The sequence below is a fragment of the Mustela erminea genome, chromosome 4 (genome assembly GCF_009829155.1).
Source record: "Mustela erminea isolate mMusErm1 chromosome 4, mMusErm1.Pri, whole genome shotgun sequence".
Taxonomy (NCBI): Eukaryota; Metazoa; Chordata; class Mammalia; order Carnivora; family Mustelidae; genus Mustela; species Mustela erminea.
This window is the reverse complement of record NC_045617.1, coordinates 137,059,853-137,079,770: the sequence shown is the minus strand read 5'-3', so window position 1 is coordinate 137,079,770 and position 19,918 is coordinate 137,059,853. Positions and strand designations below refer to the sequence as shown.

Sequence of the window (19,918 nt, the reverse complement as noted above, 5' to 3'; positions counted from 1 at the left end):
GGGCTCTCTGCTCAGCAGGGAGTCTGCTTCTCCCCTGACCCTCCCACTTCTCATGCTTTCTCTCTCTCTCATTCATTCTCTCTCAAATAAATAAGATCTTAAAAAAAATACCTTTCTATTTGAAGCTCAGAAGAGCTTAATAACATTCGTTTAATAAATGTTTACTGAGTATTTGCTACATGGCAGGTCCCACCCAGGATGGAGTGAGGGGTTGAATGGGAAGACAAGGCTGGTCCCCGCCCCCATCTAAGAGAAAATATACATACACGCAACATGGGGACAGACAGACACAGCCCAGAAGGAGGCAGACCTTCCCCTGGGGATCTGAGAAGGGGTCAAGGAGGACATGGTGTTTCTTGAAAAACAAGTAGAATTTTGCTCTGCAAACGAAGACGGAGTGCGTGGCAGAGGAGAGGAGAGTGCATTCCAGACAGGGAGCGTTCCACATGTCGGGATCATGAGAAAAACACAAAGGGTTAAAGACCCGTTTTTGCCACCATCATTAATATTTATACAACGCGTGTGTTGTGAGAATGCAAAGTTCAACAGGGACAAAGACCATCAATCAGGTTCACTCTAAATATTTTCGGCAGGGAGTAGATTAAGAACCCAACCACAGCGGCTACCCAGGACTCTACATTCATTCATTCGTTTGTTCACTCATTCACACGGTGGTTTATTCACTCTGACATTTATTAAGCATCTATCGTGACTGTAAGCCAAGCCCCATTCTAGGTGCTCAGCATACAAGCCTGAACCAAACAGTTCTCACCTCTGTGGACGGTATATTCTATTAGGTGAGAAGAGCAATAAGCAAAATGAAAAGCCATCAATATGGGCTGTTAGATGGGGAAAAAGCTCCAAAAAAGAATAAAGGGGTGGGGGCTGGAGAACACGCTGTGTTGGGAGAAGGGTTCTAGTGTTAAGTAGGGAGATCAGGGAGGGTCTCCCTGAGGAGGTGACAACCAAGTACAGACCCCAGGGAGGTGAGGGAGGGAGGTCTGAGTGTGTGTGAGGGAAGAACAGTCTAGAGCGAGGGAACAGTCAGCACAAAGGCCCTTTGTCCGAGGGCACCCGGCATGTCCAAGGCGGCGAGAACAGCGAGAGGCCTTTGTGGTGCGCGAGGGTGGGCAGCGCGGAGAACCAGTCAGGGAGATGACAGGGGTCCGTGCCATGCTGGTCTTCTTTGCTTTTCACTCATAAGCGGGCTGGAAGGCCAAAGAAGCATTCTGGGCACAGACATGATTATGGGTTATCGCGTCCCCCCTCAAAACTCATGTGTTTGATTCCTAATCCCAGTACCTCACAATGGGACAGCCTCTGGAGACAGGGTCTTTATTTTTTTATTTTTGTTTTAAAAAAAGAATTTATTTATTTGACACAGAGAGAGAGACAGCGAGAGAGGGAACACAAGAGTGGGAGAGGGAGAAGCAGGTTCCTCACTGAGCAGGGAGTCTGATGCGGGACTAAATCCCAGGACCCTGGGATCATGACCTGAGCCGAAGGCAACCACTTAACAGGCTGAGCCACCCTCGCGCCCCTGACAGTGTCTTTAAAGGAGCGACTGAGCAAGATGAGGTCGTTGGGGTGGGGTTCTAACTAAATGGTGATATTTTTAAGAGCAGGAGATTAGGACACAGACACACACAGAGGGAAGACCACGAGAGGACCCAGGGAGAAGTGTCTACAAGCCAAGGAGAGAAGCCTCAGAGGAAACCATTCCTGTTGACAGTCAGATCTTGGACTTCAAGCGTCCAGAGCTCTGTGAGAACATAAATTCCTGCTGTTTAGGCTGCCCAGTCTGTGGTACTGTGCTGTGGCAGTCCTAGCAGACTAAGGCTGTCAAGACCTGATTTTTGTTACGTGTTGTCTGTCTGATTAAAGGGCAGGAGTGGAGGCAGGAGACCAGGCAGCAGGGACAATGGGGTCAGGCCACTGGGTGGGAAGTGGCTCATCACTGAGACACATTCTCCGTGTAGACCTAACAGGATTTGCCAACCCCTCAGACATGAGGTGCCAGAGAAAGAAGGGTACCAAGGGCGACTGCAAGATTTCTGGCCTGAGGGACCAGAGGGATGAATTTCCCTTTTCCTTAACTAAGAGGGACTCCTTTAAAGTGTATTCCCTCAAAAATCTTCCCCAAATTCCTTCAGGGTCAACAGGGACACAGATCCCATCTTCCTTTTACCAACAGGGAAGCCGCAGCACAGGGAATGGATGAACTAAGATGAGAAAGAAAATTAGTGGCTGATTAGGATTTTAAGTTTGAATCCCAAGATTTATGTCAATTAGATCACAGAGCTTACTGCAGATATTAGAAACTGCATGATACCTGAAATGAGAAAATGTCACTTTCAAAAAAGACATGAAATGAGATATCACCTCATACCAGTCAGAATGGCTAAAATCAACAAGTCAGGAAATGACAGATGCTGGCGAGGATGCGGAGAAAGGGGAACCCTCCTACACTGTTGGTGGGAATGCAAGCTGGTGCAGCCACTCTGGAAAACAGCATGGAGGTTCCTCAAAATGTTGAAAATAGAACTGCCCTATGACCCAGCAATTGCACTACTGGGTATATATCCTAAAGATACAAATGTAGTGATCCAAAGGGGCACGTGCACCCGAATGTTTATAGCAGCAATGTCCACAATAGCCAAACTATGGGAAGAACCTAGATGTCCATCAACAGATGAATGGATCAAGAAGATGTGGTATATATACACAATGGAATACTATGCAGCCATCAAAAGAAATGAAATCTTGCCATTTGCGACAACATGGATGGAACTAGAGCGTATCATGCTTAGCGAAATAAGTCAAGCAGAGAAAGACAACTATCATATGATCTCCTTGATATGAGGAAGTGGTGATGCAACATGGGGGGTTAAGGGGGTAGGAGAAGAATAAATGAAACAAGATGGGATCGGGAGGGAGACAAACCATAAGTGACTCTTAATCTCACAAAACAGACTGAGGGTTGCTGGGGGGAGGGGGGTTGGGAGAGGGGGGTGGAGTTATGGACATTGGGGAGGGTATGTGCTTTGGTGAGTGCTGTGGGGTGTGTGGACCTGGCGATTCACGGACCTGTACCCCTGGGGATAAAAATATGTTTATAAAAAAAAAAAAAGACATGAATCATCAGGGAAGGAGACAAACGAAGACCATGTCATTTCAGGAAACGGATACAAACAAAATCTTCGCTAAGACGAATCGAACCTATTTGTAACGTACTTTCAGGGGCACGAGGGTGGATTTTTATGTAATCTGGTGGAACATTCACCATGGTTTCTTGGACATTTTCACTGCGTGCCATGTGATAAGATGATGGATTTGGACAAAAGAAGACACTTGTTCTTCGCAAACAACCCTAACGAGGCTGGTGGCGGGGTCATTCCCCCTGGTTTACAGACGAGGAATCGAAGGCAAAAAGAAGTGGTGCCTTTGGCTGACATCACCCCCGTGATGCGGGGGTCCCCTCCAGGTGGCTGTCCTGCCGGGGGCCGTCCTGCGACTTTGGATCCATACGGCACTCTTCAAGTTTGCTTCAGCTTCATCTCTAGCTCCCTCCTCCTGCACCCCTCCCCCACAAGTGGTGAGCCAACGCTGTACGTGACCATGTCAGTAACATGTAACGTGCTATGATGGAACATGTCGCATTGTTGCATCGTGGAGGAATCCCAGGTTAGAGCAGTGATTAAGAAATTACTCCTGTCTATAGTATCATTATCAGCAACAGCCGAACTGTGGCGAGGACCCAAATGTCCACCGACTAATGAGGGGATAAAGAAGAGGTGGAGTGTATCTACGGTGGACTATTACTCAGCCATCAAAGAGGCCACCTTGCTATTTGCAACAACATGGATGGAGCTAGAGGGCATTATGTTGGCTGAATGAAGACAGAGAAAGAGACAAATACCTTATGATCTCATTTATGCGTGAAGTTTATTTAAGAAAACAGTTTAAGAAAACAGAGGAACATATGGGAAAGGGGAGGGGAAGAAGAGAGGAAAACAAACCATAGGAGACTCTGAATGATGGAGAACAAACAGCGGTTGATGGAGGGAAGGGGTGGGGGATGGGCAGTAAGGAGGGCGCCCGTTGCGATGAGCACTGGGTGTTGTACCTAGTTATGAATCACTGAATTCTACTCCTGAAACCAACATTGCCTGGTATGTTAACTAAGTAAAACTTAAATTAAAAAAAAAAGAACTTGTTCACACAGATCAGAACAGATGGAGTGCCCTTGGGAGAACGTGAGCAAGATAGTAATGGGTCTACAGACCATCTCGATAAACGGTTATTATGATGAACTTGGGATCATTTAGTGTAGAAGACAGAGAGAAGCCCTTAATAAAGCCACCAGAAGATACCTTTGACGATATGGAAACTTTTCACAGGAAAGGAAGACTAGAAATAGAACGGAAGGGCTCTGAGTTAGGAGAAGTAAAACTTGTAACTTACTAGAAGAAACCCAGTGATGATCAGACCTTCCTGACAAGGGGGTGGTCTCTCTGGGGGCCTTGGGAGGCTCCTGCTGGTGCAGGGAGAGGAAGGCAAATGGTGCAACAGGCAGCGGGCTGCTTGCCTGGATACTGTCTATGGCCCCTTCCATAACACGTCTGTTTGTTCAGATTTATGGCCCAAAGCCCGGCATTAATGCTCCTTAATTCTTCTTCTGGTTTTCACGGGACTTAACAGTGTTTCATCAGGAGCCGACCGCAGGAATGCACCAAGGCCGGCAGGTGACATTCCATTAGACCTCGGGGGCTTCGTGGCCGGCTCACCTAAGCGCTCGGGAATGTTTCTTCCCACTTGCCATGTTTTCTGGGGGACACTGGAAATTGCCAGAAGAGAGAAAGGATTCTTTTTTCTGTGTTAAGCTTGGTGAGACCAAGAATGAAATCATGTTGACAGGCAACAGGGAGCATTTGGAGGCAGCTGAAAGAAGGTAGCGTCACCAAAGACAGAAAGACAGGGGCAGAGCCCGCGCTGGTGAGAGGGGGCCTGTGACCCCCCCATTGCTTCAGATCTGTCCAGGACTCCTGGAAGTCCTGGGGACGCTCAGAAAAAATCTCTCCATCTTTATTTGTTTGGGAAGAAGAGACCTCTCTCTCTCTCTCTGGAGGGTGATCTTGTTCGAGTGATGTCCACGTTAACTCCCTACGTTCTGGCTGGTCTATCAGAACAACCCTGTCCTTGACCTAAGGTGGGAGGGAGGGAGACAGGGGGGAGTGAGAGCCCGAGGGTGACAAGAAGCACAGGGGATGGCCTTGGCCCAGCTGCCAACAGCAGGCTCTTCCCCTTCCTGGCCCCTCTTCCCATAATCTCATCTGTTCTCTCTGATTCATTTCAATAAAGAACCCGACCTGGTTTAGGTCCAGCAAACTTACCCTCTGGTCGACACGCGGCTGAAATATTCTACAAATATACACAGAAATTCCTGAACTGAAGAACGGTGTGTCCCCTGTTGGTTAGGACTTCCCACTGAACATTTTAAAATGGCTTATTTTAGTAGAAACACATTTAGCAACGACCACGCTCCCTCGAGGATCTTTTTCAATTGATTAAAGCTCCTGGGAGATACAAAGACTTACTAGGCAGACAGCGGGTATGGAGAACGGGAATCAGGCGGACTGTGAGCTGTCTTCAGGAGGAAGCCCCAGGCCTGAGGACATGACCCCTTGACTTACTACCTAGGACGGTGCTTTTCAAAGCGTCTCTGAGGAAGGACCTGTTTTGTGGGCTGGCTGGTCAGTGTATTTATCTATTTTAATTTTCAATCTATCACAAACTGATGCTTTTGTAAAATATAAAAAACCTAAAAAATGAAACCCTTTTTATTATCAGATTCAATAGACATAAAATCATACTGTCAAATCGTTATAAAAGCATCTAAAAACTTGGCCTCAGTTTCTGTACCGACAGGGTTACAGGTGGGCAACCAGCCATCTGCAGAGCCCTCTCGCGAAGCTGGCATTGGGGAACTGACTTTGCCTTCCTTAGTTTTTCTACTTACTCAGTCTGCCTAGGTCACGTGAGGATTAAGATGATAATGAAGATATATCAAAGACTAAAAAGTACCATCCACATTTAAAATGACTACTTTCTTTATCAACGGTAACAGTAGTTAAGAAGGATGCCAAGGGGCCAAAGAAAGCTTTTTCCAGCAAGGATGGATATTAACGCGTGATCAAGTCAGAATCCTAGCAACAGCTACTTCCCTTGGAATCACTTAAAGCCCAAACACAGAGTCATTGGCAGAGAGTCGGGAAACGATCACAGAAAGCTCCTGACCGTGTCCATCCTGCCTCTGGCTCTCTGCCTGGTGCCCAGCAGGCTCCCCCCGGACTGCAACTTTCCCACTGGCAGGACCCAGCTAGCAGCTGTCATTACTCTGGGACAGGCACTCGGGGTCCCAAGCTCAGACACATCTTGCATGGTGGGTGGATTGCACCACTTCTTGTTATGCTAGGCAATTAGGGCAAGCAACATGCCTTGGAATCACACTGGGAAATCCGGGAGGAGTGGGGTGGTATTTGCACACAGGCAGAGGCACGAACATTTCAGACCAGGTCCTTCGGGTCCTCTTTCCAGATCTCCAGGCAGGGCTACTGGAGGGGATTCTGGCTGAAGAAGGGGCTGTGTCAGGTGTGGCTACACACTGATGGCCGGTAATCAGGCTTCAGCCCTCCGCGACCTTCATCAGCAAGAACAGGGGCATGCCTTCCACTTCTCCGGGCACACTGCTTTTCCACCACCCTCCTGCCCACTCTCCTCTTTTCTTATTTATATTCAAATTGCCTTTTTCCTTTCTTTGAGAGAGAGAGCACAGGCCTGAGCAGGGGAAGGGGGAAGCGGAGGGGGAGGGAGAGAATCTCAAGCTGACTCCCGCTGAGCGCAGAGCCCTATCTGGGGCTCCATCTCACAGCCCTGAGAGTGTGACTTGAGACGAGATTAAGAGTTGGACACTTGACCCACTGAACCTCCCAGGAGCCCCTGTCTTTTTGTGTCATAAAAACAATACACACGAAGTAAAAAAGCAGTACAGAAAGGTATGAAGTATAAAAGAATTTCTCTCCCATCTCCTCACCTGGGGGGTAACCACTATTAATAATTACATGTATAAGCTTTCAAAAAACGTTAAGACTTATAGAAGCCTATATGTTATATATATAAAACACATGTTATTCTTTACATAAATTTATGTATTTAGACATACTTACGTGTTAATATATATATTAATATATTTATATCAAGCACTTAATTTATATCAAATATTTATAATTAAAATCTATATTAAATATATTCACACATATTAGTACATTTATACATATTATGCTATTTATATAGTACACGCATGTATATGTTACTTTTTCTTTTTGATAGATGTGATTGTTCTATAGTTTGGCAATAGGCAACACGACTTTTTTCTTCTTCCACACTTTCCTTGACATTCAGTGTTTGGTCTGATTTTACTTTCGAACTTTTCCCCTAGCGAGGATGAGCCCCTACCCTGCCTGGTCTTTGCATTCCTGAGTCGCGGTCAGATCCCCTAACCACGCCCCCCAGACAAGGCCCCTCCCCTCCCCCACCAAGTACCTTTCCAGCCTCTGCATGGTCATGGCCAGCGTTTTGTTCAGCTCCTCAATCATCCTGCAGCCGGAGGGGTGCATGGGGAGGGAGCCGGTGGTGGAGGGGAGGTGCGGGCCGAGGCTGCCGTACTGCAGCTGGTGTTGGATCTGGGATGGCAGGACCGTGTGGTGGTGCTGGGCCCCACTCTGCTGGCCACTCTTCTGGGCGGCATAGGACGCCAGGGAGAGGTCTGGCCCCCCGACAGGCATGCAGATCATGACTTTCTTTGGAGGTAGCGGCGGTGACAGTTTCACTGGCAGACAAGGCAATTTCACAGGGGCGCCAGGATCTGCAGCAAAAGGAGGACGAGAGGCAGCCATGAGTTTAGGGGCACGGGCAGAAACCTGGACCATTGCACGGGCGCCCACCCTGGGACTGTGGGCACGGACGTGGGCCCAGAGACGAAATGCACCAGCTGAAGACACCAGTGGGGTAGGTGCTACTCAATGAGCACACAGGGACTCTTATCTCCTGCTGAAAGCGGGCCTTAGGGACCCAGGCAGGCATTAGCGACATCTGTCACATGGCTGTCAGGCTAAGTAAGGCTCACCAGCAGCAGGAAGGGGGAACGAACACAGCACATCCTTCTGTTCATGGAAGCCCATGGAACTTCAAGGAGACCTGTTCTAGGGTACACTATGATGTCTACAGCTTTGTCACTGTCCTGTGAAAATATTGTCTCCGCTGGCACACTCTAACAGGCACGGGACTAGAATCCAGTTCTACTTCAGATCCATAAACAGAGTGAACCTCCACAAGTGACGTCCCTGGTGCTAACCTTAATGCCCTCCCCGTCACCTGGGCGTGATGCTTTACGAGGACTGGCAGTCACACAGCAGGCTTGGATGCCCCACGTGGAGGCAAGGCTTCTGTGTCTGTGTGCTGTGTCGCTCATCTCCCCCTGTCCGTGAGATCTGAGCTCGGTGGCGGGACTGGTTGGCCCACTCACGTGGCAGCCACAGTTGGGTTGTTCAAACCGTAGAAAGGCTCCAACAAGTACTCCTAGGCCCTGGTGTGACCTCCACGCACCCAGCACCCTTAGGTCTCAGGACACTGGCTCTGAAGCTTCCCAGAGATGCTCAAACTCAGGGGAGCTGCAGGACAGACCAGTCCTCGGGCCATCTTTGACAACCTTGCAAATTCCTGGAAAATGATCTAGCACCGGTGGGGGGCAGGGTTCAGTCCTGTGGGCTGCAGGCTGGCCTGGGAGAAGCTCGGCCAGGAGGGGTCACGGCAGGGGTGGGGAAGGCTGGACGGCCGCGTCCGAGTGCCCTCCCCTTCACACCTGGTGTCCACATGGGGAGCACCACAGGTTCTGTGTCCTGCTCCTTGAGGACTTAGACTTCTCTCCATCCATCTGTCTACTTCGAGTGTGGCCTTCTCCAGTTTCATTTCCCCTCAGTTCTACCAAAGTGACGTCCCAAGGGCACCAATCTGCTGTCCCACCTTCATTTAAACCCCACTGATGGCCTAGAAATAAACCCCATCTTCCTGACGCACCATCCAAGGTCCGCGTCCTGGTTAGCTCTCTATGGCCACACTTTACCTCCTGACCTCCTGCTAGCTTATCTGAAAAGCCTTAGATCAGAGTCTCCTATGACACTCACTGCTTTTCTCCTGTGCATTTTCCTTATTTGCTGCCCCCCCCCCCCCCAAATTCAGTCTCCGCCCTCCCCTAAGTCCCACGGGGTGGCCGTTGTCCCTCACACTCTCCGCATGGCTGCCGTGGTCTTCCCTGGTCTCCTCAAGGCTCCCCTCCCTCAGCAGAACGCTGTTCCTGCCTCAGAGAGAAACCTGAGAGGTATGCGGGCGAGGCCTCTCCTTCCCACAGAACTTCCGTGTTCCCCAAACTACCTGCCGTTCCCACACCCCTGGGCCTCTGCCGCCTTCCCTCCTCCGTTTGGAGTATTCCTCTCTGTTTTGTCTTCCGGGCCCATTCCTCCTCTCCCCTCAAGATGCAACTCAAAAATGACCTCCTCCGAGAAGCCCTCCTGGATTCTCACATTGCTCCTTCCATTCCGCACCCAGTGGGCCTCTTGTGGGTGTGAGGTGGGTTGGTGCCCACAGCAGTGGGGGCAACAGTGATGGTGGACAGCACTTTAGCCGCCCCTAACCCCGTGCCAGATGCTAAATGCTTTTCACTTCGATCCTCACAGCGACCCTGGCATGTAGACATAGTATCATCTCACTTTTGCAGATGATGCGATGCCCCTGGGCTCTGAGGACCAAATGGCACCTCCTGGTTGCACAGCTGTCTGCCCTCTGCTGGAGAATCAGGACCTCAAACTGCGTGTCACTCTCTTCTTAGTGTCCTGTATGGTGTCCCGCTCCCACAGCGAGGGGCTCACATGTTTAGAGAACGAGCTGATATTCCAACACTCTGTGGTAGGATGAATTCGCACCTTCCCCCAGAAATAGATGCTCTCCTACCTCTCTAAGGGACATGAGCATAAAATGAAAAACAACTTTAGGACTATGCAGCTGGGGGTGTGTGGACACTGAATTATGGCTCCTAGAGCAGACAAACACGGAAGCCCAATCATTCCAGGGGGCCTGATCGGCTTGCCCACCAATGCCAGAACGCCAACCGGTGTCAACCACAGGGCTCCCTAACGTCCCTCTACAATCATCCCATTTGTCACCATCCCCCATGCACAGGACACAAGGTAATCTAACCATGTTCAGGTGCATGACCCTCTTGAAAGTGACCAAGGGGCAGAAACCCACCTCCTGTGTCCACTTCCTGCTACTGAAGGGTCCACTCCCTTGGCCTTTGGAAGGCTTTGCACAACCCTAGCAAATGCAATGTGTCTGGATGTGTTAAGGGTTTCTATCCAGGAACGTTTACCCGTTGTTCCTTCCTTTGTGTTCTATCTAAGGCAGGTAGGTGCTCATTCGCTTGGACAGGAGGAAACAGAGCCAAGAGGGCAGCATGGAACCATTTCCCTCGGAAGGAACAGTGAGGACCTTGGGTTCTACCATCTTGCTAAGCTACACCTTCCTGCACACACTCAACCACCATGCTTCCTGCCACCACTCCTGCAGCAAAGTGTACTTGGTTTCTTTGCTAGGAAAATGGCCAAGAGGACACCAGAAATTCTACTGAAATAGTCAAGGAGGTAATGACCAAATTAATGGACATGGTTACTTTCATTGCTTGAGAAAAAAGATACTGGGGTCCTAGAGGACCCCTTTCTCTTTTTCTGCCTGTGTTCCTTTTCTGGTTTTTTCACTGTATATGGTCATCAATTACATAGGAGTAGGAAATGAAGATGAATTACTTAAAATAGTCTTTAAGCTCAGTAGATTTGGTAAAAAGGAAGGAAATTGGGGAAAAGGTTAAAATGTGGAATTACTGGCTTTCCGCAAATTAGCTCTGTAATCCCTGCCTTTCTCCAACATGGTAGACAAAGGAGGGGAGTCTAGGCAGCCCAGATCTTTAGTAACGCTCAGTGTCTATTTTTATATCTTTATGATATCTTAATACCAAGTGATTGATCATAACAGATGTGGAGCCCTCTCTACCCCGTCTGCCATTCCGAGTTTGTCACTTTATCTTTGTCCTTGGCAAACTTCTGTGTTCTCTGCCCCCTTGAGTACCAGTCTGGGACCTCATCTCCTCTTGTAGGGTGGGTAACACGGTCCACCCTTCTAATCCATCTGCGCCCTGTACCAGACATCTTCCCCCAGCACACGTCACGCTGGAGGTCCCCCAAGCATTCCCTGCCTGGCAGGGCTGCGGGCCATCTAGCCCCTCCCAGCGCCGGCAGGTGCCTCCACCCTGCATCTCCCTGGCCACTCTGGGCAGACTGGCTTCCTCACTGGGTTTCCCAGTAACCATGCTCCTTTCTCAATGGCCTGTGTCACACTGGCCCCCTTCAACACCCTCCCTTCCCGATAATCAGAATTGCATTCACCCTTCAAAGCACAACTAAAGACCGACTCCCCCTTGCAGCCTTTCCTGCTCCTGGTCAAGGCCAGCTGCATTTGGGTGGCCCCTCCTACGCCTGCTTCTGCCCTCCCTACAGGGTGCACAGAGTGGAGCACAGCAAAGCCCAGAGGTGTGTTAGCCTCGGGCTGATGCAGACAGCCCCCCTCTCCAGGGATTCTATGCAGGATGGTGGGCGGATGCCAGCTTTATGTCTTTTTTCTCTTTTTTAAAGATTTTATTTATTTATTTGACAGAGAGAGAGAGAGAGAGAGACAGCAAGAAAGGGAACACAAGCTGGGGGAAGAAAGAAGCAGGCTTCCCGGCTAAGTAGGGAGCCTGACTCAGGGCTCGATCCCAGGATCCTGGGACCATGACCGGAGCTGAAGGCAGAAGCTTAACGACTGAACCACTCAGGGGTCGCACATTTGCGTCTTTTAAAAGTGATGTCTGAAAACCACTCAACCTCTTACTCTTGTCCTGTTCTCTGAAAACAAAACAAAAAAGAGCGCTAATTCCTTTTTCTTTTTTTTGAGTAGATGCCTCATCTAGCACAGAGCCCAATGATGCAGGACTGAACTCACGACCCTGAGATTAAGACCTGTGCTGAAATCAGGAGTCAGATGCTCACCTGACTGAACCACCCAGGTGTCCCAAGAGCGCTATTTTTTTTTTAAAGATTTATTTATTTATTTGATATAAAAAAGATCACAAGTAGGCAGAGAGAGAGGGGGAAGCAGGCTCCTCGCCAAGTGAAGAGCCTGATGTGGGGCTTGATCCCAGGACCCTGGGGTCATGACCTGAGCTGAAGGTAGAGGCTTTAACCCACTGAGCCACCCAGGCACCCCCCAAAAGCAGTAATTCTTAAGAGAGTTCTTGAACAACCCGCGACAGCCCCCCGATGCTTGCTAGAAGATTGTATTCCTGGCCTTCACCTCTGACCTACTGAAGGAGAGTCTTGGGGCCAGGCATTTGGATTTTATATGCTTTCCAGGTGCTCACCATACTCAGGGGTAAGAGGAAAGAATCGGGGGCAATCACGGATCTGGGGGTGCCAACCTGCTTGGAGTATAATGCCCAAGGAGGAGATACGATGCCTTGGTTCCACCCAGCCCCTGAGCCTACATCTGCCCTGGGTCAGTGGCACAGTCTCCAAGTTCTATTTCTATGCCCCCCACATATAAAAACTAAAACACTAATTTGCAGGAAACCAATTTACAAAGCTACACCATCTAAGATCTATTCACCTAATGACTACCTTTGCCTAAATCTAACACCTGCAATTAAGGGACTTGTCTTAAAACCAATTTGTCTAATGGCATTTCCAATTTAATTTTATATTTATAAAAATCACTTATGGGTGCACACTTTGTGCATGAAAAGATTTCTTCTATCCTTGCGGGTGAATTTCTTTTTTCTGTTTTATTTGCCTTAGAATACCTTAAGGACATTTCAGACAAGTTTGCCTAAAGAGCCTTTTTTCACAATTTTGTCTCAAGTAATAAATACTTAATCAGATGTTTAGCTTTTCCTGATGACTTGATTCCGTGCATTAGAGCCCTCTTGTTTCCTTCTTGCTGATTTTCCCATGTCCTATGCGTGCTATATGCATGTATTAAGCAAACAAGGAAACATACACCCAATAGTCATTTCCGTTTAACGAGGCACGGACATTTCTGTAACAAGGACGATAGATGGAGATGAATGGATTGGGAATGGATGGCAGGTCCCGACCGTTTCTCTCCAAGGTGCCAAGTTCTCAACAACCAGCGTCATCGAGGAGGTCTGGGAGAGGCAAAGTCCTGATCCTCCACCTGAGAAATTTAGATTCAGGAGGCTTACGACGGGGTCCGGGAGCCTGCGTCCTAGAGAAGCTCCCAGATCACTGTGCCCTCGGTGGAGACCACGCTGAGAAAGTGCCTCACGTCATTACCGGGTTAAGCGGCACAAGATCATTACCAGAGTCTGCCCTGCTAAACGCAGAACAGGAACCCTGAAATCACACACTCACGCAGCTCCGTTAGCAACAGCAACTGCCTGATCTCTTTGAGGTTCTGTTTTCCAATCTGTGAAATGGGGATGAATGAACACGTACAGGCCTAGCACGCAGACCACGTAAGATAAAGTGCACACACTGTGTGGCACTGTGCCTGGCACTCAGTTATGAATGGACGGCTGCTGTATTTCTGGTTGCGGTCATTGTCATCACCATGGGAATGACTTCCTTAGGAAGCCCGTCCATCCTCCCCAAGGTGAAGAAGCCACCACTGGGCTCTCACGGGCCCTGTACTTCCTTTTGTCAACAGCATCACATATACAGTTGATCTAATCCATTTCATTTCTCTTGACTTGTTCCCGGTTTTTATCCACAGTAGGTGTAAGTGATCCTTTAACTTTACGGCACTGGGTGCAGCTGTTCTCCTCCTGTTCGCTAACAAGGAGCTGGGCCCTGCACACAGTATATGCTTCGTAAGCAGCTGCTGATTTCTTTCTCATCACGTCTTCAGAGCCATGGGAAGAGGCAGGACTTAACGACCACTTTCTCCTCCCCTAAGGCTCTGATAATCCAAGTGTGGTCCAGGACCAGCTGCCCCAGAGCCTCTTGGGAGTGTGTCAGAAATGCAGAATCCCAGGGCCCAGCCCAGGCCTTTTTTTAAAAAAGATTTTATTTATTTATTTGACAGACAGGGATCACAAGTAGGCAGAGAGGCAGGCAGAGAGAGAGGGAAGCAGGCTCCCCGCTAAGCAGAGAGCCCAAAGCGGGGCTCGATCCAAGGACCCTGGCAGAGGCTTTAACCCACTGAGCCACCCAGGCACCCCAGCCCAGGCCTTCTGAAAGAGAATGTGCCTCTTGACCAAGACCCCAGGGAGCCCTGCACCATCGACTCTGAGAAGCTATCCTCCCAGGGCCACTCCTTGGTGAAGAGGCCGCTCCCTCGTGCTAAATGACCAGTGCCCAGGGCCTTCTGGAGGAGATTCAGCTCCGGTGCTTGCTCTCTCAGGACTGAACAGGGCCTGTGGGGGGCCTCTGTTGCAGGATGACGCCTGTGAAATCACCACTAGGTTAGATCTCACAAAAGCTGGTGTTTAATCCCAGTTCTGAGACCAAGAAGCTCTATCACTTGGCCTACGACATTAACCTTCCTGAGCCTCAGTTTGCTCATCTGTAGAAAGGGACTATAACCTACTTTATCGGTCTGTTATGAGAAGTAAATGGATTAATATCTACACAGCTTCTCCATGGGGACCAGTGGGCTGAAATCCAGTGTCTGGTCTGTCCTGGCAGGGCCCTGAGTCATCCCAGAGGAAGGGGCAGACTTCTGTGACTCATTCTCCCAAAGGGCACCTTTTTATAAATTTATGAAGTCCCCAAACAGGTCAGTGGAGGGCCCAAGTACAAAATCCCGCCAGGTTAGCTCTTGATTCCTTGATGTGCAAAAGGACCTCAACAAATGGAGTCTTCACGCATCTGAAAAATTAATAAATTCTCAGCCTCTGCCACAGGCTGTCGTGAGGGTCAGACAAGAGGACGTGGACACGTTTTGCAATCAGCCCAGCACGACATCCCTGTGGCCGGTTACTCCCGAGACTCTTGCGGCCCCTGTGAGCATCGCTAGCCTGATGCTTCCTGTCTGGGGAGGGAGGCGAGAAGCCAAGACAGCGGATGGGAGTGCCGGCGGTTTAGTCTGCGGTGGTTCTAGGTAAGGTGGTGAAAAACCAGCTGAAAGCGAATGCAATAACGGGAAAGACAGCTTCCCGAGGACGGTCTCGGCAGCCTTCCTTGCTTGCAGCAAAGTGCTGCTGGAAGAGAAAAAGACGAGGCCACCCATATTTTGGGGCATTCTTCTAAAGCGTGGCACCCTGCATCAGCATGGAGGGCTAGTGGAAAAGAACCCAGGACTGGGAATGACAGAACCTAGATTCTCTGCTGTTCCATGGCTTGAAAAAGCCAGTAAATCTGTTCTGGGGATTCAGACTCTTTAACCCCTAAAAATCCAGGGATTCAAAAACATCTCCTTTGACTCGACAGCACCCCACTGAATAAAATAGCCTTGTGTCTATGGGATGAGAGGTATTTATGGGTTGTTGGAGGACACGCTCTACCTCTTGCATCTATAATGATGACCATGGCTAGTCCTGGGAGTGGGGGAGCCACAAAGCTCTCTGCTTGTGAAATGCATGAGTCCCTCCGCAGCCAGACGGATCGAGTTGCAGTATATTCATAAAACTGTCTCATATTGATGGAGTGGCAAAAGCAGAAACAGCCCGTTCCAGAGAACAAGGAAAATAAACTCAAACTGTGAGTGTCACAGAGCCATAAAACCCAAACATGACACAGCTCGGGCTTATGACTTCAGACAAGGGATGGAAAACTCCAGATTACTTCTCTAGTCCATTCTTGCGCCGTAAGCCTGCAGTCCCTAACAGAAGAAGTCTGGGCTGAGGCACACACCCCTTAGCCTCTCTCCTCCCTCTACCTTTCTGCATTAGCACCCGCTGTCGAAGCCCATTTGTAATCTGAGCACTTGTCAGTGAAAACAGCACTTAGTGTCTTAAATGAGCAGAGGTGCTGCAACAGCTTCTCAGCCATTTGCCACCTCGTTTCGGTGGGTTAGCATCTCTGATCTCCTTTTACAGACGCAGGCACGCCACCCGAGAGCACGCCACCCGAGAACGTAAGGAAGCTCTAGGAGGTGTACTTAGAACTTAAACAATAGTCCAGAGCCGCCAAAGCCTGGAACCAGATTCCCCCTGGCTGCAAACACAGGCGCTCACATGAGTTCTGTCAATTCCTTCAGACCGTCCGGGGATTCTCAGTTTGTTGGTCTGATGCATGGAAAAGGCCAAATGGGTCAATCGACCCCTTGTGGTAAGAGGGACAGTTCGGACGGAAACGAGTAACAAAGAAGTGACTTGCGTTCCATGCCCTAAGCTGGCTTTCCTCCCCTCAAGCCAGGCCGGCATGTGGAAATCGATGACCACCTGATGTCTGGGACAAACACGTCCTGAGACCTTCCAGAATCCTATAACTGAGGCCCAGGAGAGCACACACGTCAGCAGCACCTAACTTCGTTTCTGAGTCACTTTCCACAACGAAAAGTTTTGTTTTAAAATTACCCCCTTCCAAAGACTATCTGGGCAGATGACGACAACAAGGAGAGAGGGATATGCCTCACGGGGATGGGGATGCTGGACAGTGGGTGGGGACACCACTGGGTCACCTGTCATCTTTGTGGGGCATGCAGTTAAAATTTTTTTTTTTTTGGAAGTAAAATTACACATTATTCATAGTAGGAAAGTGCTCTTCAGGAGTCACAACTCTAGGTGTCCCCATATCCTGACAACAAACGCCCGTTGAGATCAGCGTTTTGTTAGAGATGATAAATCATCTGCGCAGAAGCACATTATGTGGTTTAACTTCGAAATGAGGAGGATGAGTGTGACTGCCCCCAGGGAGACCGGGGGAGGGAAGCAGCGTTCAACAGACGCTAGGGCTTCTGCAAGACAAACACAAAGGACGGGGAGAAGGTTCTAGAGATGGACAGCCGCAAGAAGCTTGGACCCAACGATGACCAGCGGGAGGATGGCTGCGACTATCCGTGGGAAGGCTGGGAGAGTCCGGGCAGTGTCACGGAGTCAGGGAGGGAAGAATGAACATACTGGTCTGCTCTCAGACCACTGACCAAGGGACAGATCGAGGCTGTCTGAAAGTAGTTAATTTAGGTGATATAAAATGAAATACTACATTGGGGCACCAAGGTGGCTCAGGTGGTTAAGCATCTGCCTTCGGCTCAGGTCATGACCCCAGGGGGTCCCAGGATCGATTCCTGCATCATCGGGCTCCCTGCTCAGCAGGAGTTTGCTTCTCCCTCTGCCTCTGCCCCTCCCCCAGCTCATGCTCCGTCTCTGTCTCTGTCAAATAAATAATAGCTTTAAAGAAGTGAAATGTGACATAGACCTTATGGAGCTATGAAGAGGTAGAACATTGAGGGTGAAATGAGTAAATTCAAGCCGGATCCTTAGATATCACAAAGGGGGAAAAAGGATGGTTGCAATTCATCTCCAGTCTTGCATCTACCTGATGCACGACCCTTCTTCGGTGTTGGAGGACGCGCTCCTAGCTCTTACATTTACGGGGATGGCGGCGGGTGGTCCAACTGCCGGCACCTGGCGGACTCCAAGGGCATCGCCATTTTCTCTTGACCTTCCCAGCACGCTCTCCAACACCCCGGTCTGCACCACAAGTATGACTGATGCATGACGGTCATGTTCTGTTACTCTAATAAGGGAGGGGGTTTTCCCTCTGGGTATCGGCTCCTTCAAGCTCTCCAGAGCATGAGGATCTGATTTCATTTCCAGCACAACTCCGAACCTGAGCGCAAGTATCCTGCTGCAAACACCTGGGCAGTGATTACCGAGCTCCTCCTTCAATGCCTCTGCTGGTGGGGGGGGCGGTGGTCTCGCGCTCACAAGCCCTCCTGTTCTGGGGCCTGCTCGGTTCTCGCTGAGGACACAGCAGGGACCAGGGCTGACACCATCCCCACTCTCAGGAAACTGCCCCCAGGACTCTGACACAACGTCCAAGAGAAGAACCAAGGGCAGCAGCTTGGTGTCCTTTGCAATTTCCGGTTGACAATGGCCACGCCCCCATTTCCTTTATATTTCTAGCGTGCATCCAGCCCCCAACATCGCTGTCCCTCAAATCCACAAGAGCATCAAGGAGACAAGCTGGGTGGAAATTAAGCCACTGTTGCTAAAGGTCCACAAAACGTACCCACTCCTCCTCTAAAGTTAAATCCTTCACTGTGGCATTCGAGGCTCTCGACAGTTCCCCTTCAACCCACGGCTGGCCTGACCTTTGATGACCTCTCCCCACGAATCCTGCCCCTCTGCCAAGCTGGGCTGTTGGCTAGTTCCTGAACATACTGTGACTCATGTCAGGTACCTCCATGAACTCTGCCTCCCGTATCACAACCTCCTTTCCCCTCTGTGACCTTCAAAATGGGATTCCTCTTTAAGTTTGGCATCCCTCCTCCTTTATGATGCTTCTTCTGAATTTGCAAAAGGATTTGGGGGGTGCCTGGGTGGCTCAGTGGGTTAAAGCCTCTGCCTTCGGCTCAGGTCATGATCTCAGGGTCCTGGGATCAAGCCCCACATCGGGCTCTCTGCTTAGCAGAGAGCCTGCCCCCGCCACCCCGCCTGCCTCTCTGCCTACTTGTGATCTCTGCCAAATAAATAAATAAAATCTTAAAAAAAAAAAGATGTGGTCTCCTGCTGTTTATATTTCTTGAGAACCATTTTATACATCTTCATATGAACCAATTTCTGTAGCTTCTAATTGCCTACCAGCCCTATAGCTGATGGGGGAACACTGCTGATAAATTATATCAAGGCTGGTGGTGGGCCTTGCACGGGGTGGGCCCTCAAAACAGGAGTGCCACCCAGCCTTATGAAGGAAGGAAGTCCAATCACAGCTATGGCACCGATGGACCTTGAGGGCATGATGCAAAGTGAAGTAAGCCTCTGATAAAAAGACAAACATTGTACCATCCCACTTATCTGAGAGGCCTCAAATCCTAGAAACAAGAAGTGTAAAGTGGTGGTTTTCAGGGGCGAAGGGGGCGGAGAAGGAAAAGGGGAGTCATTTAATAGGTACAGAGCTTCATTTTTGCAAGATGAAAAGGTTCTGGAACTCTCTTGCACAACAAACAACGTGAATCTAGTCAACGTTCCTGAATTGCTCACTCATCATCTGTTAAGAAGGTAAATTTAATGTTTTTACCATACAAAAAAAAAGTGCCAAGTGAATTCCATCTCCAACCTAACAAGTGCCATAAAAATGTGTTTTGTTGTCATCTTTATGCTGGTCACAGAGGTGAGAGCAGAGAGCGCCCTCTAAAAATGATCTTAAAAGAGGGTCCTCCCATGCACTAAGAAAGAATTTCTGCATTTTAAGAAAGGGAAATCAAGACTGGAACAATACAGAAAATTAGGGATAAAGAGTATTCTGGTATATTTCCCATTCCTTCAAGGTATCAGCTACCTGGAGGGCTATGAACCCTGAACCTCTTTCTGAAACTTCTGGGTTATAGTTCATGTTTTCCATTTGAAGGCAGAGATGAGGTCCAAGGTCACCGTGGTTCAGTTACCAGTTTCCTTGCATTTTCAGAGTAGAAAGTAAGGATGGGGGGGAAGTAGATGATTTTGTGGGATTGGAGAGGAGGCTGCAGGTGGAGAACAAGGAAGGTGGGAAGGCATGCTAGAGAGAAATGCGGACACATAGTGAGAGAGCCAGGGAGGAACAACAAAATCACAGATCAGAATGTGATGACCATGTGTCCGCCAAACTTGAGA

At 49.3% G+C, this 19,918-nt stretch overlaps 1 protein-coding gene across 10 annotated transcripts in view; it reads right to left on the bottom strand.

Moving 5' to 3' along the window:
- The window catches only part of PHACTR1 (phosphatase and actin regulator 1), a 553,820-nt gene that overhangs the window by 58,678 nt on the left and 475,224 nt on the right, over positions 1-19,918 (bottom strand). For all 10 annotated transcript variants that reach the window (XM_032341117.1, XM_032341122.1, XM_032341119.1 and 7 more), the window contains one exon: positions 7,603-7,924. In XM_032341117.1, the coding sequence (XP_032197008.1) occupies positions 7,603-7,924 (322 nt within the window). The remainder of the gene's footprint in view (positions 1-7,602; positions 7,925-19,918) is intronic.